This window comes from Cygnus atratus, chromosome 23 (genome assembly GCF_013377495.2).
Source record: "Cygnus atratus isolate AKBS03 ecotype Queensland, Australia chromosome 23, CAtr_DNAZoo_HiC_assembly, whole genome shotgun sequence".
NCBI classification, from domain to species: Eukaryota; Metazoa; Chordata; class Aves; order Anseriformes; family Anatidae; genus Cygnus; species Cygnus atratus.
The window spans coordinates 2,314,817-2,330,308 of NC_066384.1; the positions used below are offsets into that span (position 1 = coordinate 2,314,817).

The window sequence follows — 15,492 nt, forward strand, 5'->3', positions numbered from 1 at the left end:
TCTCCTCTCCTCTCCTCTCCTCTCCTCTCCTCTCTTCTCCTCTCCTCTCCTCTCCTCTCCTCTCCTCTCCTCTCCTCTCCTCTCCTCTCCTCTCCTCCAGGACCTCCCAAGCAGCGGCAGGTGCTCCGCCACGGCAGCACATATGGATTCTATAAGGGCTGAGCTCATCTCCTCGCCCCGGGGAGGGCAGTGGCGCAGGACGGGGCTGCCGGGTGCGGGGAAAAGCCCTTCCCGCTGCAAAGCGAGCGTGGGAGAGCTGGAAGTCCCTGAGACACAACAAATGGAAGAGGCCAGGACGCCCTTTTTAGAGTCACTTTTCAGAGTGGAAATAAACTGCAAAAACAAAAGGGCTTTAAGTAAGTCCCCGTCTGGATCTCTGGATGTTAATGGCCCACGTTGATTAATTTTCTTTTGTACTTTCATGGCATCAGTTATCACATCGTACGATTTTATTTTTAAAGGCCTTTTTTTTAAGCCCACAAAACACTGGAAATAGTTAGGATGGATTCAAATTACAAGGTAAAATGTTTCCCTCCGAACCTTCATAAATGCTTGATTTTCTTCTATGCCATTATTTTAACTTTCAAAGAAAGGCACCGTTTGCCAAACCTTGCTTTGCGCAGTAAAATCGGCCCAGTGTTACAGGGCTTTAATATAATAACAATAAACTTTCAGAGGAGACCTTAAAAACAAAGGGCCCTGTCTGCTGCGCATGGAAATTCAGGCTCACATGCCCCGAGGTCCATGGCTCATTTTCCCCGTGTGCCGAGGAAGCCGTCACGTGCGAGCCCCGGCTCCAGCCCCACCGGGCGGCCGGATCCAGACCCCGCTGGTGTCACTGGGTTGTGCCACCGGGCTGGGGGGGCTCCGAGGCCGGAGCAGCTCTGCGCAGACCCCGAGAGTCACAGCATCCATCTGCAGGAGAAGAATCTGGCCCCTTACTTACGGAGAGGTTGGAAATCCCTGAGGACGGAGAAATGTCCGGCGTGGGGCCGGGTTGAGCCCAGCTGTGGCCAGATCCTCAGCCACGAGGGCCTGGGTAGGGCTGGCACGGGGCTGCGGGGGGATTTCTTTGCGGGGTCACCATCCTCCGGGATGCGCAGCAAGGACATCACCCTCCGCAGCTGGCACAGGCTCAGCCCCACGGGTTTTTGCGTCTTTGTTTTCCCCCCCTGCAGTCGGTGCGGGGGGTTAATTAATTCGCAAATCTCGCTTGGGTATCGGAGCTGGGGGTGGAAAACCTTGGGACGAAGTGGATTTTGCAAATCACGGCTGGCCATCTACACCCAGCTCCGGGGGCACAGGCATCGGGGCTCCCAGCGCTCGGGGAGGAAGCCTCTTGCTGGCGGAGCAGATCCACCCCTTTGATCTGCTCCCACAGTTATTCTTTCATTTCTTGAGCAAATAATCTGGATTTTCACAATATTTACCTTGGAAATAATTATTTGTGTAAAGCATTCGACCAAGACAAACAGAGAATCCCTCGGCTGGCTAAGGAGAGCAGCCGGCCCGAGGTCTCATGTTCCTCTCAACCTCCTGAGCCCCCGTGCCGCGGGCTCGCACAAGCCAGCAGCCAAAAAATGGCCACGAACCCGGCTGGCAGGGGCTGGGGACACAGCTCCTCATGGCCCCCACTGCCCGGTGATTTAAAGGGTGGAAAAAAGCAGCTGCCCTGCCCGGGAGTCCCCTTCAGGCATTGCTACCCCAGCCCCTGAGTGTTTTAAATGGGGCTGTCGCATCCTTCAGGTCCCAGAGACTCAGCGGCTGTAGAGGAGCAGCAGAAAAGGGGAGGGAAAAAAAAAAAAAAAAAAGGGTGAAGGAAGGTTCAAAGGCCTTTTTTTCATCTCTATTTAATCTCTGCGAGGCCCGAGGCAAAGTCACCTTCGGGTCAGCACTCAGGTGTTTTTATCTCCAGCCCCATCAGCGCCGAGCTGCCCCCCAGCCCTGCCGCTGCCCGCCCGGAGCCAGGCTCAGCGCAGGAGGGGGCAGCTCCAGCCCCGCATCCCACCACGCGCCCGGGTCAGGGGGGGACCGTGCTTCTGCGGGGGAATAAAGGAATAAATCCACTCGGCTGTTTCACCTGCGAGGTTTTTATTAGGGCGTGCGTGATGCCCGTGGGCTGATATGAGGCAGGCAGCGGGTGCTGAGCAGGAGCAAGCGCGAGCGTGGGGTTTTGGTGCAGCCGGGTGCTTGTGGGGACGCTGCCGGGCTCCTCCTGCCCCACGTCGGGGACAAGGCGGGCAGCACAGGCTTTTCCAGATGAGAAATTAAACTGAAATTAAATCGGTGCCCAGCTTTGCACACTCCGGGCAGGGCGGGAGCACAGCCCGCTCCCGACTGCATCCTGACCCCACGGTGCTGCTCCTGCCACACCAGCAACTTGAACAGAACATGTCGTGCAAGCTCTCGAGAAAACACAGCAAGCATGCAGAGCATCTCCTTTTTAATCTCTGTTTAACAAGGCTGTTCTTCATAGTCTCTGTGCAGTCCTCGCTGGATGAAACGCAGCTTAGAAAAAAATACTGTTTGCTTTAAAGTGATAAATTAACACACACACAGACGACACAACTTTGCAAGCAGCTTCCTGATCATGCACCGCGGTGGAGCAGCTCCCACAGCACACAGATGTGCATGTGTACAACCTGGTTGTAAAAAAAATTGGAATTAACTCTTCTCTAATACTGAATATATATTTTAAAAAAAATAGTATACAGGATTTGAAGCAGTTGAGACTTGGAATTATTTTTAACCGTTCTGAGGTCACTTTTCAGGATCATTCTCTCTCTCTCTCTCTGTCTCTCTGGACCTGGTGCATTAGCTCAGATCGTATCTGCAGGGCTTTAAACGTGCTTCATTAGGCTGGGCACTGGGGCGAGGCCCTAGGAACCGCACGGGACACCTTGCACCAGCACTGCTCAGCACCACCGGGCTGTTCCAGGTCCGTGATGCAGGACGGAGGCGACACCATGCCAGGAGCCTTGCATGCTGGTGCATGTGCCAAGTGAGGAAGAGGAGAGGTGGGTGAAGAAATGTCCTCTAAAGTTCTGCAGAGAACGGGGTGGCCTCTGCTGCGTGAGCCACGCGACACCCGATGTGGTCCTGCACAGACCCCGCTGCACACCCTCCTCGGGGCGCGTTATCCGGCAATAAACCCTTAGGGAGCTGCAGAGCTCCAGGGACGTGGCCAGCGGAATTCCTGGTGTCGAACGCTCGCACAAAGGGCTGCAAATCGGGCACAGGAGGCGAGCCTCACCCCCGGCAGCTCAACAAACCCCGGCTGGGAGCAGGGCAGCTCTCAGAGGGCGGGGGCGGCCGCGGCGGCGGGGCACGGGGCGCCCTGCTGCATGCAGCGGATCAGCTCCTTGCGGTTGTCCAGGATGGTGTCGAAGCTCTCCTGCAGCCGGTTCTGCTGGCTCACCACCTTCTGCTGGAGGCCGTGGATCCAGCGCAGCAGGGCCAGGCGCCGGTACATCACCAGCTGCACGTGGTGCTTCTCCTTCTCCCGCTCCTTGAAGCGCTCCTTGTCCTGGAGGTGCTGCACCGCCTCCGCCAGCACCGGGAACAGGGGCTCGGGATGGGGCTCGGTCTCCGGGGGGTCTCCGGGGGGGTCCCAGGAGCCACCACAGGCGCTGTCGGGGCTGTCGATGCTGAGCGCGCTGCTGGCGTAGCCGTTGTCCTCCGCGGGGGAGCTGGCGGGCTCGCCGCCCGCCGCCCCCCCGACCTCCGCTCCCTCGGGGGGGCTGCGCTCGCCCTCCTCGGGGGGACGCGCTGCGCTCGGGGGGGCGTCCCTAAGCCCGCCCTGACCCGTCTGTCTCCGCGTTAATAACAGCAGATTGTCGGACAGATTTGGCGTGTTTTCGCCCCCCTCGGCCCCGCCGCTGCCCAGCGCCGGGCGGCTCCAGTTCTGGTTGCTGTCGCACGCCTCCCCGGAGAAGTTGCAGTTGGGGTCGGGGCTGCAGCCCCCAGCCCCCGGGAAGGTTGTGCCCAGCACGGGGCCCCCTGGGAATGGGGAATTCGATGGGGCATCGGGCAGGCAGACGGCAAACATCTCGCTGGGCTCCTGCCTGCAAGAGAGAGCAGGGCTGAGCCACAGGGAATCGCGCTGGTGTCAATGGGGGGCTCGCAACGCGCACAGGGGGGGCTGTGGGATAAGGGGTTTGGGAGGTTTGGGGTGCTGGGGGTCAGGGCACGCTGTGAGCCATGACAAGCGTGTGCAAGGGCTGGCACCGCCAGGACCGGCTGAACAAGGAGGCTAACGCCCTCTTACTTCATTTGCCTCATTTAAAGCTGCTGAGGCCAAACTCCTGCCCTGGGGTTTTCAGGTGCCTCTGGGCTGGGAGCCCCAAATGGCCCCGGGGCAGGGGGGGCACGGCTGGGGCAGGCACCCCGCTTGGGGCCACGTTTTCGGCAAGGGTTGGGGGGCACCGCGGGGCGCGGGCACGCAGCCGGCACGCTCATGCCTGTGTCTGCCAAATAATTAATGCCGTGCCGGTGGAGGTTTGCCGGGAAGGAGCTGCGGCTCCAGCAGCAGGAAGGTTTCTTTAAGGGGTCACACTGCGGGGGATCCCTGAACATGTTGCTGACCCCCCCCCAGGGTTGGGTTTGGGGTCGTGTCTGGGCTCCGGCAGGACCCACAGCAGCGGGGCTGGGGGCAGAAGAAGGAAGGCGACCCCGGTGCTTCTCGCCAGGCCATCAGCAGTGGGACGCGATCCTGGGACACGCTCCCAGGACCCGCTGGAGGCTTCCTGCCATTGCCCACCGGGGGTCTCGGGGGTCCCGGTTCCAGCCCGGGGAACCGGGGGGGGGGGGGGAGGGGGCTTGAGCTGTGACCTGTGGCACCGCCGTGGGTCCCGAACACGTGTGGGGAAGAGCCGTGACGGTATGGGGTGGCCCGGTGAGGACCCCCCAGTCCTGCAGACCCCCCCCCCTCCCGGTCCTGAGTCCCCCCCCGGTCCTGCAGGGTCCTCACCGATCCCGCGCCTCCCCCCCCCCCCCCGGTCCTTCTGCAGCCCCCCCGGTCCCGCTCCCCCCCCCCCCAAGGTCCTGCGGGCACCCCCCAATCGTGCAGCCCCCCCCTCGGTCCTACCGCATCCCCCTGGTCCTGCAGCCCCCCCCCCGGTCCTGCAGACCCCCCCTCCGGTCCTGTGCCCCCCCCCCCCGGTCCTGCTTCCCCCCCGGTCCTGCTTCCCACCCCCCCGTCCTGCATCCCCCCCCCCCCCCGGTCCTGCAGCCTCCCCCCCGTTCCCGAGCCGCCCCCCCCGGCCCTGCCGCCCCCTCCCCGCGCACACCCGGTGCTCCCCGCCGCCCCCCCCCCCCCCCCCCCCGGGGCAGGCAGCGCTCACCGGCAGCCCCGGGCCCGCAGCTCCGCCGCCGCCGCCGCCGCCGCCGGGGGGGGGGGGGAGCGGAAGCGGGGAGGTGCCGCGGCCCCGCACTTCCGACGGCGCCCCGGGTCCCCCGCCCTGCTTAAACGGGGCCGGGGGGGGGGGGGGGGGTGCACCGGGCACTGAGGGGGGCCGTGAGGGGTCCTGAGGGGGTCCTGGGGGTCGTGGGGGGCGCGCAGCGGGACGTGGCCCCCGCCCACGCGTGGCCGCGGGGTCCCACGGGAGGGGGCGGGGGGAGTGTTCGGGGGGGGGAGGACGGAGAGGGGCTGGGGGCGCGGGGGTGCAGCCCCACCACACCCCCCCCCCCGTGGGCAGTGGGGTCCTGGGGATGCAGCCCCCCCCATACACCCCCCGTGGGCAGTAGTGTTGGGTTACAGCCCCCCCCCCCCCCCCCCATCCCTGTGGGCAATGGGGTCGTGCGGATGCAGCCCCTTCCTACACCCCCCGTGGGCAGTGGGATCGTGGGGTTGCAGCCCCCCACACACACACCCCGTGGGCAGTGGGGTCACGGGGATGCAGACCCCCCTCTGTGGGCAGTGGGTTTGGGGATGCAGCCCCCACACACCCCCCCCCGTGGGCAGTGAGGTCTCGGGGGTACCCGTGGGTGCAGCCACACAGGGAGGTGGCCACGCTTGGGACACGACGGCTCCATCCCAGCCCCGGTCCTGGGGGTCCCGTGAGGCTCAGCAGGGCCCCTGGGGGGTGTGAGGGGGGCAGTGGGAGCCCCATCTCTCAATGGGGCCGTTGTTGCCCCTCGCCACATCAGACGGCTCCCACGGGGGCTCGGGGGGGTCACATGAAGCGCTGCGGGTGACCAGGGGATAAAGATGCTTTGTGGGGCTGGGGTGCGTGGCTGGGGAGAGCTGGGGGGGGACAGAGAGGCCCTGGGACGGGCGCCTCTGCTGGCTCTGTCTGGACGTGGCCCTCACCAGCATCCCACAGCGGTGCTGGGGGACACGGGGCAGGAGCACAGCGGGGGCTCTGCAACCCAAGCCCACCCCATTGCAGAGGCTTGGAGCAAGGGAATATCACCGATAAGTGATAGGTGCGTCCTTTTAGCCCCCCCGTCTGCCCCACAGGCCGCCAGCCAGCCCCTGCTCCTGGCTGCTCCAGCCCCGGAGGCTTCGAGGAGAAATTGGTGGGAGTGGGAGCCACAACCTGGGCTGCTTGGGCTGTGGCACGTCTTCTAGGAAAGCCCGAGATTAAAGAAATGAAACATTCCCGTCCCACAGGAAAGGCAGAAACCGGCTCAGAGGCGTCTGTGAATGGGCAGGAAAGGAAAAAAAACAGGGCGAACAATGGGCTCTGCTCTGCTGTGAGCTCGGTGTTTGTTTGTTAGCACGGGTTTGTGTTTAGCTCCCTTTAGGGGCCTGAAGTCAAAGCAAAGCAAAATATTCTCCACTGAGAGAGCAGAGAGGAAAACAGCCCCGGGCTGGGGACCTTCTCCTGCAGCTCGGTCGAAGGAGGCACATCAGGAGCCGACCTTTCTCATCGCAGATTTGGGTTTCAAGGAGCAGAAGGAGGCCCCCAGGTCTGCTGGGGGGCCGGGGCGCTGCCCCTCTCTGTCCCCTGCCCGTGGGGTTCCGTGGGGCTGGTTGGGGCCAGCACCCGCTGCCGCTGGCCCGGCTTCATTGGCACTATGGGAGCCTCCCTGCATTTGGGGGGTTTCCTCCCCGTTTGTTTTTTTTTTCCTTCCCACGGTGCTGGCGACCGCACGGGCAGGATCGGTGCCAGGCTCGTGGAGGGAGCCGGTCCCGTTTGGTTGGGGTTTGCAGCGGTGCAGATCCCCCGGCCCTCGGATTATCTCTATCTGATTGAGGCCGGAGCGGATTTGCTGTTTGCAATGAAAACAACTCGGTCGCACTGGGAACCCAGCCTTCCCCTCAGCCCCAGCTGTCCACCCAGCCGGAGCGAAGCCCAAACCGTCTGCGTTCGGCAGGAGCTCCCCAGAGCCACGCCGGGTCCCAGCACAGCCCTGATCCGGAGCCAGCCTCATGGACCGGGCAGCAGAAACTGTGGGCGAGCGGTGCTGAGCCATGAGCAGGGCAGCAGCGATGGGGGAGCAGCTTCAGGACGCCCCACAGCATGGCACTGCTGTCACCAGGGAGCCCCAGCTCCTGGTGAAGGAGAGGGGACACAGGGACATGGGGACATGGGGCGATGGGGACACGGGAACGCTGTGCTGAGCTCTCCTGGGGCAGGAGGAGAGCAAGGGCTTGCAGGCAGAGCAGGGCTTATTGATGGATTTCAGAGCTGTCTTCCACTCCTCTTCCCCCACTTTGTTCCAGAAACAAATTAAAAGCTCTCCCTTCAGGAAATTAAAAACCATTTTAAATGACTGAGCGCAAGGTCTGATGTGCTGGGGTTTCAGGGCTGGACGTCTTGGGCAAGAGGGAGGCTGTGCACCGCGGGGTTCAGGGGCAGAAGGGCGCAGCGGTGACCCCCCGAGCAGCTCCAGAAGCTCCTGAGACCACATTTCTCCACCAAAGCAGGTTCGGACACCCAGACATGCACCCAAAAACAACGGGCAGCCGTCCCGCACCCAGCTTTTGGGATCCTCCACAACCACTGGGCTGTGGCTGGCCCCCTACATCAGCACAACCCCAGCACCCCGGGGACACGATGGAGCAGGACCTGGACCTGGGAAGCAGAGCTCCCAGCACGGCCGTGTCCATGGGACAGGGATGCAAAGAGGGAGGAGAAAGCTTTTGGGGGCTTTGGGGGCTGCTGGGGGAGCACGGGGCCAGGCGAGAGCCAGCCTGGCTGCTCCTGGTGTGCTGCCTGCAGCCCCTGTGCCAGGCGTGCGTGTGCAACGTGTGCCACACGTGTGTGCTCCATGCCCGTTGCGTGCTCCCCGCGTGCTCCCTGCGTGCGCTCGGGCCGGGAGAGCGGCTGAGCGCTGGTGCACGGGGGGTGCTGCGTGCAAGGAGGGGGCACGTGGGCTGGAGCCTGCAGCCCGAGGAGGAAATTAAACATGTTTTTTTGGGAGATTTCCACATTCTTCCCATCGATTCCCATCTCCCACCCTCTCCTGCGGCGATGGCCACAGTGGGGCCGTGCTTTGCCACGCAGCCAGCCTGGGAACGGGCTTGGTTGGGGTCATTGGTGGCCAAGAGCACCCAGGCACCAGCTGGCCCAGGACACGGAGCCCCCATGGGGCCAGCACCCCGCTGCTGGGACCCCAGCACTGAGAATTTGTCCCGAAAGAGTTAAAAGCGGAACATTGCAAAAAGAAGAAGAAAAAAAAAAAAAAAAAAGAATTACAAAAGAAAAAAAGTGCCCTGAACCACATGCGACCTAACCTCCCCAGCGGCTCATCTGAGTTTAATAACGGAGGGGGGAAATCTCCCAAAAAGCTCTCAGAGAAATTAAAGTAAACAACGTCCTGACCTCCACCCCGCGCTGCCCCGCCACTGACTCGGCTCGGCTGATGCGGCCACAGCCGGGCTGGCACGCGGGGTAATTGTAACCACGTTTGGGTACGGACCGGGGGGAGCAGCTCCCGGGGGGACACCGCTGGGGATGCGGGGCCAGGAGCAGCTGGGGCTTTCACGCAGCCCCGGGGATGTCGGGGTGAAACAGTGGCAAAACGGCACCAGGAGCACCCGTGGGTGCTGACGCATCGGGCTGGATGGGGTGGAGCAGGGAGGGTCTGGTCCTGCTGGTGGAGGAAGGAGGAGGAGGAGGATGTTACAAAGGGTTTGGCCTCTTGGCCTCGGCAAACTTAGAAACAAGGCTCTTGTTTTCGTGGATCCTGATCATTTTTGTAGGCTGGGGGAAAGAAAAGTGGCCCCAGGCTGTGAAGTGGTGGTGCAGGCAAAGCTGCTGGCCCCGAGGGGGAAAATGGGAGCAGTGTCACTGCCAGCATGTCCCCATCCCTGTTCCCATCCCCATCCCCGTCCCCATCCCTGCCGGCAGTGCCCTCGCACACCGCATCCCGTCTGTCCGTTTGCGTTTCCCACCAGGTTTTCCAGGGGCAGCACCGCTCAAGGAAGGGAAAGGAGGGTGAGGGGCTGAGCCCCGCTCGCCCCGGCCCCCACGCTGGTCCCACCGCTGCCTGCCATCTACCTGTAAAACAAATTATGTTTCAGTCAGAATCAAAGGCAGGGACATATGCGCTGTATTTGGTGAGAAATGCCAGGAATCTGCAGCCAGATTGGATTTCACAAGAGCTGGGATTCCCGCGGAGGCCAAACCATTTCCATGGGACTCGAGGTCAGACCCCGCTGCCCCCCAGGGCCAGGGACAAGGCACCAGCGATGGGGACACGGGCTCTGCCCCGGGACACGAAGCCCCCATGGGACAGACGCCCCCTCCGAACCGCCCTTCTCCAGGGAGAAGAGCCTCCTTCATCTTTGCTTTCATAACTCGCAAAAAAAATGGGTTTTATCTGGATTCGAGGAGATGTGCTGTGCCAAGAGAGCAGAGCCAGTGTCCTCCAGCCGTTTCCTCTGCGGTTTATCCGCTGCTTAGCCACAAAAGGGGAATATTGACGCCGACTCCACCCCTTCCATTAGACCAGGACCCAAAAATCACCATTTCCTCTGGGCCTGTGAATCACTAATAAACTCCAGACAGAAAGGTCTGACTAGGAAATTGTTTGGGAAATTGAAAGGAAGTGGGAGGGCCGGGCGCTCGCGGCAGCTCCGGGGGCTTTGCTGCTGGTGTCACCTCCCCGCGCCGCGGGACGCGTCGTGCCACAGTCCCCGCGTCTGCTCCTGGTGCTCGACGCATCCCCGAACGCAGCCCGGCGGCTGTTATTCTGCAGCAGCTGGAAAATGCTGAGCTGGCAGAAAAAAAAAACAAAAAAACAACAGGTTTCAGGTGAAAATGCTCAGAGGCACGTAGCAGGGACCAAGCAGGGACGTGTCACCCCAGGGGATGCCGGCGCTGGCACTCTCTTTGCCCGTTGTGGGCCCATCCTGCACATCCCAGCGCATCCCCGGTGCCTGCTCCGGGGCGATGCCAGCTGCCGCTCCTTGCACCAGCAGCGGCTGAATTTCAGCAGCTCACAGATTTTCCCGTCTGTGCGGATTTGGGGATGAAAATCGCTGTGCACATCTTTTTTTTTTTTTCCCTTTGATCGCTGTCCATCAGCTGAGCCGAGGCAGCGGAGCTAAATGAAATCTCCCCATCGTTCGGTATCTGCGGCTGGGCATTTGCCAGCCCCTGAGCATGAAACCTTTGGCTCGTGCCCAAGCACCGTGTGTCCCTGGGCTGTCTCCTGCCCGAGCCAGACCCGGCCACCAGCTCCCTGCAGCCCAAGAGACGGGCGCTCGGTGCGGCAGAGCTCTCAGCTGCAGATAATACAACAAAGGCAGCCACGATGCTCTCAGGGAAGGTTTGGGGAAACGCAATACCCCTTGCAGGGATGCCACTGCCGGTGCCTGTCCGGTGCATGGGGCGTGATGCCGGTGCTGTCTCAGGGATCAGCCCCAGCAGCGTTTTTTTTTCGTCTCGTGCCGGTCTCCAGAACTGCCCGTAGCGCCTCCCGAACCTTCCCGCAGGATGGGGACCCGCCGCTCTTCCCATTTGGTGCACACCCTGCAGATGAAATGTTCGCGGCACGACAGTTCCTTGCGACCTCTCGGCTGCTGCACATTTCTCCTGAAATAGAAAGGCTCGACATTTGGACCTCATAATGCAGAAAAACTTCAGGATTTTGAAATTTCAGTCTTGGAAACAAATCTGATACATTCCATAAATGCTTTAATTTATCCCTTTGTCACAACATTCAATAAAAGGTTTAGTTTCAGCTGCCCTGTTTTGATTAATAACTGTAACAGATTCTAACCTGGAGGAATTGTACTATATTGCATTCATGGAAATTAAATGTTTGATTGCACATAATCAGAATTTTCTGATGTGGAAACTGCTCCGCTGCAGAACTTTGAACGAGCTCTAATCAAAAGACACTTCGTGTGTTGGTTGATTTGTTTTTTTTCTCAGCTTCGCCTTCACCTATAACAAGCCACGACATCTGTTAAAATTCAAGCAGAGCAAAACAGCCAGGGCTGGCTGAAAAAATTAAAATTTCAAGCGCAAAATGAAACGAGTGCCCACGTTGCGGCCAGGTGGGCGAGCGGCAGCAGGCTCTGCAGCGGGCGTCGATGTGGCGGGTGCAGGATGTGAGTGAAGGGTCCTGGGGTGCCGGGGTCCTGAGGTGCTGGGGTCCTGGGGTGCTGGGGTCCTGAGGTGCTGGGGTCCTGGGGTGCTGGGGTCCTGGGGTGCCGGGGTCCCATGGCACAGGGGCTCTGGGGTGCCAGGGTCCTGCAGTGCCAGGGTCCCATGGTGCCGGGGTCCTGCACTGCCAGGGTCCTGTAGTGCCAGGGTCCGGGTTGTTCGGCTTCTCTGACCCATGAGGGACACAAACCCTGGCTGCAAAAGGAGATCCCAGCCCAGCAGAGGGGCAGGAGCGGGGCTGGAGCAACTCCTGCATGGGTGTCCCCCTGGTTGGGGGACAGGAGGGTGGGGAACGGGGTCTGTGCCATCGCGGTGCCTCTCCATCATGCAGGGCTGCGGGCACGCCGCTCGCAGCAGCTGTGGGTGCTCTCTGGGTGCCGTGGTCCCTCGCCTGCCACTCGCTGCACCCCTGCCCCCAGGAGCAACGTCCCACACCAGCCACGCTTCGTCCCCCCGCAGACACGGAGCCGGAGCTTTGCGGGTTGCTGTCAGCAGCCACGTGGTGGAAATCGCGTGGCTTGTCTCTTCGCAGGGAGCAGGAAAGCTCCCGCTGTTTTAAAAGCAGGTTTTATGTTCCTCGAGGCTGCACGGGGCTGTTTATACGTCCTCAACCTGCAAAAGCCGCTGCCTCTCCCCTCTCGGCCCCAGCAGGCAGGTTTTATGGCTGGGCTTTGCACGAGGGGGGAGCAGAGCACTGTGCCGACGGCCCCAGCAGCAACCTGCAGATTGTGGGACCCAGTTTGGGTCGAGAACACCTCGATGCTGAGGCTTTTGCTTCAAGCGTTAGGTTGAGACGAGCACGCGGGAGCTGAGAACGGGGCTGGGCAGTGCTATGGGGCCGGGGCAGCGCCATGGGGCAGGGGCAGGGCTGTGCCCCGGAGCGCAGCGGTGGCAGCTCCGTGGCACCGCGGGGATCTCCTCGTGCGCATGTTGGAGCCACGGTTCCTCCGGGAGGAAAGGCCTTTCCAGCAGGAGGTGCCTTTCTGATCGAAGGGGAAGCTTGCATTGCTTTTGAAATCCACTACCCTTTAATAAAATGCTGAAATTCCGGGGCTTGGTTTGCTTTCCTTCCTCTTTCTCTCCCTTTCCATGGTAGGGGCTTAATGTTGCCTAAGCCATAAGGAAAGGCGCAGGGATGAAAAGCAGGAGGGACAAACAAAACCCCGCCGATGTTTGGGAACAGAAACACTTTTGGGCAGTAGCCACTGCTCCTCGATGCTCGCCCCGGCCCCGTTGGGGCTCTGCAGTGGCCCCAGCGGTGCCACAGGTGCCCTCATGCTGGGCTGGGTGAGGGGGTGCATTTTCCATGTCGGAAACCCGAGCTTCCAGCAATTACAGCGGCATTCCAGGACCGACTCCCGCTTCCTGGCGGGTCCCTTCCCATCAGCTCGTTTGGGTCACGGCGAAACGGATCCCGGCGAGAGGCTCTCCTGGCTGGAACCGCTTGGAAAATTCTCTCTGCATGGGTGAAATTCCCTCTGCTACCAGAGGTTATTATCTTCGTACAGGAACCAACAATATCCTTTCATTTAGACACTAATTTGAACAATGTGCGCTGGCCGGGGGAGGAAGGGCACTCGCTGCTCGGGAGCCTTTGAAAAATCCAGGCGGGAGCCAAAATGAGAGGAAAAACAAAACCCCGCAGCGACACAAACCGCCCGGCGGTGCTGGGCTGGCGCGGAGCCTCGGGGGTCCCAGCCGCCCACGGGACCCCCGTCAGCCCTGGGAGCGAGGCAGAGGCGAGCAGCGCCGCAGCGGGCAGGGGGAAGGAGCTGCCCTGGGGCTCCTGGCCCCGCAGCAGGTTGGCACCTGGGGCCCTCGGTGCTGCTCCGCTCCAGCACCTGGAGGGTTCTCGATCACTGCTGCGCCTCCGTGGCTTGTGGTGAGAGCGGGCATGGGGAAACTGTCCCCGTCCCCGGGGCAAGGACACGATGGGAAGAGCTGTCACAGGGAAAGCGCCTGGGGGACTCTCACTTCCCAGCCCACATTGGGGGAAAATTGGTGCTCAGACTGCCCTGGAGAAGAGAGCTCGGTCCGTGGGGTGGGAGAGCATTGCCCAAAAGGGAAATCGCCTTCCCTGCTTAACCACGGTGTTCGGGCTTGTAATTACCATCTCTGTATGGCCGGAGGGTGCAGTTAAACACTTTCGAACTCACCGTATCACCCAGCTCACACTCGGCACCAGAAAAAGCGCCCGGGTGTAATTGATAACTGCAAAGCCATTTTAATTTCCATTCCCAGGAGCGGACAAGACGAGCACGGCGGGGTGGATGGAGCACGCGCCGGTGGCGATCGCGTCCCGCACGGCTCTGCTGGGGGACCAGGGAAAGGTCCCAGCCCCGGGCCACCCCCACATCATGCACAGGATGCGGCATCAGCCCCTGCTCCCTCCTGGGCAAACCTCACGGGGGTCCAAAGGGGGGACGGAGGCGATTTCAGCCGCCTTTGCTCCTAACGTGGGCTCGTTCTGACCACTCACACCCGCGTGGGGAGCGCAGGCGCGTTCCCCAGTGGGGATATCAGTTGGAGCATCGTCTAAGTGATTACGTGGGAGTCGCTCCCGGAGCAAAGGGAAGCCCCCTCCTCGATCTCGGCGAATTAATTCAGCTTGTGCCGCTTTCTGTGCTCAATTAATCTCGTTGAAGTGGTGCAATTTCAGCCCGCGCTTAGCACAGAGGTACCGGGGAGGCTCTGCCTGACGAAGACGGGAGGCGCATTAATGACGGGGCGATGGGGGCTCAGCCCCTTCATGTAACACTGTGCGGGGCGGCAGCAGGACAGGGGACACCCCCATTCCCCATTTCTGGCCATGAACCTTTGTAGGATCAGCCCCCCGGGGGGGCATCCCCATGGTGGGCCTGGGCCACCAGTGGCAAAACCAGTGCCAGGATCGGTGCCGCGGCCGGATCCGGCTCCAGGGCTGTCCCCAGCCCTGCACCAAGACAAAGCAGCTCGGCCCCGCAGCCCCCAGCCCCCCGGCAGCTGGCGCGGGGACGTAATCCCACAAAGTCCCGATCCGGGGGGACCAGGAGGAGAGTGGGGGGCGCGCCGCCGCTCGCTGCCCCCGTCTATCCCCCCGCTATTGACCGCCTAAACAGTTCTTTGGTGATTACAATGTAAATATAGCTTTTCATGGAGTTAAGGCCTTTCATGGGATCCGCACACACTTAACCACTTAACCCCGGCGACAAAAAGAGCAGTGAATTAGCTGTTTAGAGGCTGCTCGTGCAGAAAAGCCGGCCCTGAATAGGATTTGGGGATCTCTGTGTATCAATTGCTATGCTCCAGAGGCCGTCAATGGGGCTTTTGGCGTTCGAGCATGTGCCAAGGGGGTTGCGTGGATATGGATGGAGTGTCCAGGAAAAAAAAAAAAAAAAAAAAGGAGGGGTGGGAAGAAAAAAAGCAGCTGCTTCTCTTTAATAAAACAATGATTTATTCATAGCTGCTCGGGGAAGGGGCGGGGGGGCATGGGGAAGTGCCAAAGCAGCACCGTCCCTGTTCGGTGCCTAGGTTGGGGAGCGGGAGGAACAGGGACCCCCAGGGCACCCTGAATGCCCCCCCAGTCCCACAGCACCCTGTGTGCCCCCCAGCACAGCCCATGGGGCAGAGCTGAGCCCTGCTGCAGCCCCACCATGGTGTCTGGGGGGGGTCCCTGCGGCTCCATTCCCTCGCTGGGGGTGCATGAGCTGGGGGAGCCCCTCTGCTCTTCCCTGCCACACAAGTACCCCTCAGCAGAGCCAGGTCACAGCCGGTGCCCTCCTGGCACCCAGGAGCAGGATGGCGATGGGGAACGGCCCTTTTGGGGTGCCTGTTTCCCCTGGGGGGCTGCGGCTGCCCCACCGCCCTGCCCTGCTCTGCACCATCCTGGCAGCAGCTTCGCCCGCTGCGGGGTCGCATCCTGCGCCTTCCCGGACGAGGCACTTGGGCA

At 61.5% G+C, this 15,492-nt stretch overlaps 1 protein-coding gene across 2 annotated transcripts; it reads right to left on the bottom strand.

Annotated features, from left to right (window-relative positions):
• Positions 1-2,070: 2,070 nt before the first annotated feature.
• C23H1orf216 (chromosome 23 C1orf216 homolog) lies at positions 2,071-5,403 on the bottom strand. 2 transcript variants are annotated; one of them, XM_050715184.1, is made up of 2 exons: positions 5,343-5,403; positions 2,071-4,064 (listed from the first exon to the last, which is right to left on the bottom strand). In XM_050715184.1, the coding sequence occupies exon 2, from the start codon at positions 4,046-4,048 to the stop codon at positions 3,296-3,298; it is 753 nt and encodes a 250-aa protein (XP_050571141.1). In that variant the 5' UTR covers positions 4,049-4,064; positions 5,343-5,403; the 3' UTR covers positions 2,071-3,295. The 2 variants fall into 2 exon arrangements, with proteins under 2 accessions (XP_050571141.1, XP_035418042.1); XM_035562149.2 differs by having other exon boundaries at positions 2,071-4,060; positions 5,343-5,361.
• Positions 5,404-15,492: the final 10,089 nt, after the last annotated feature.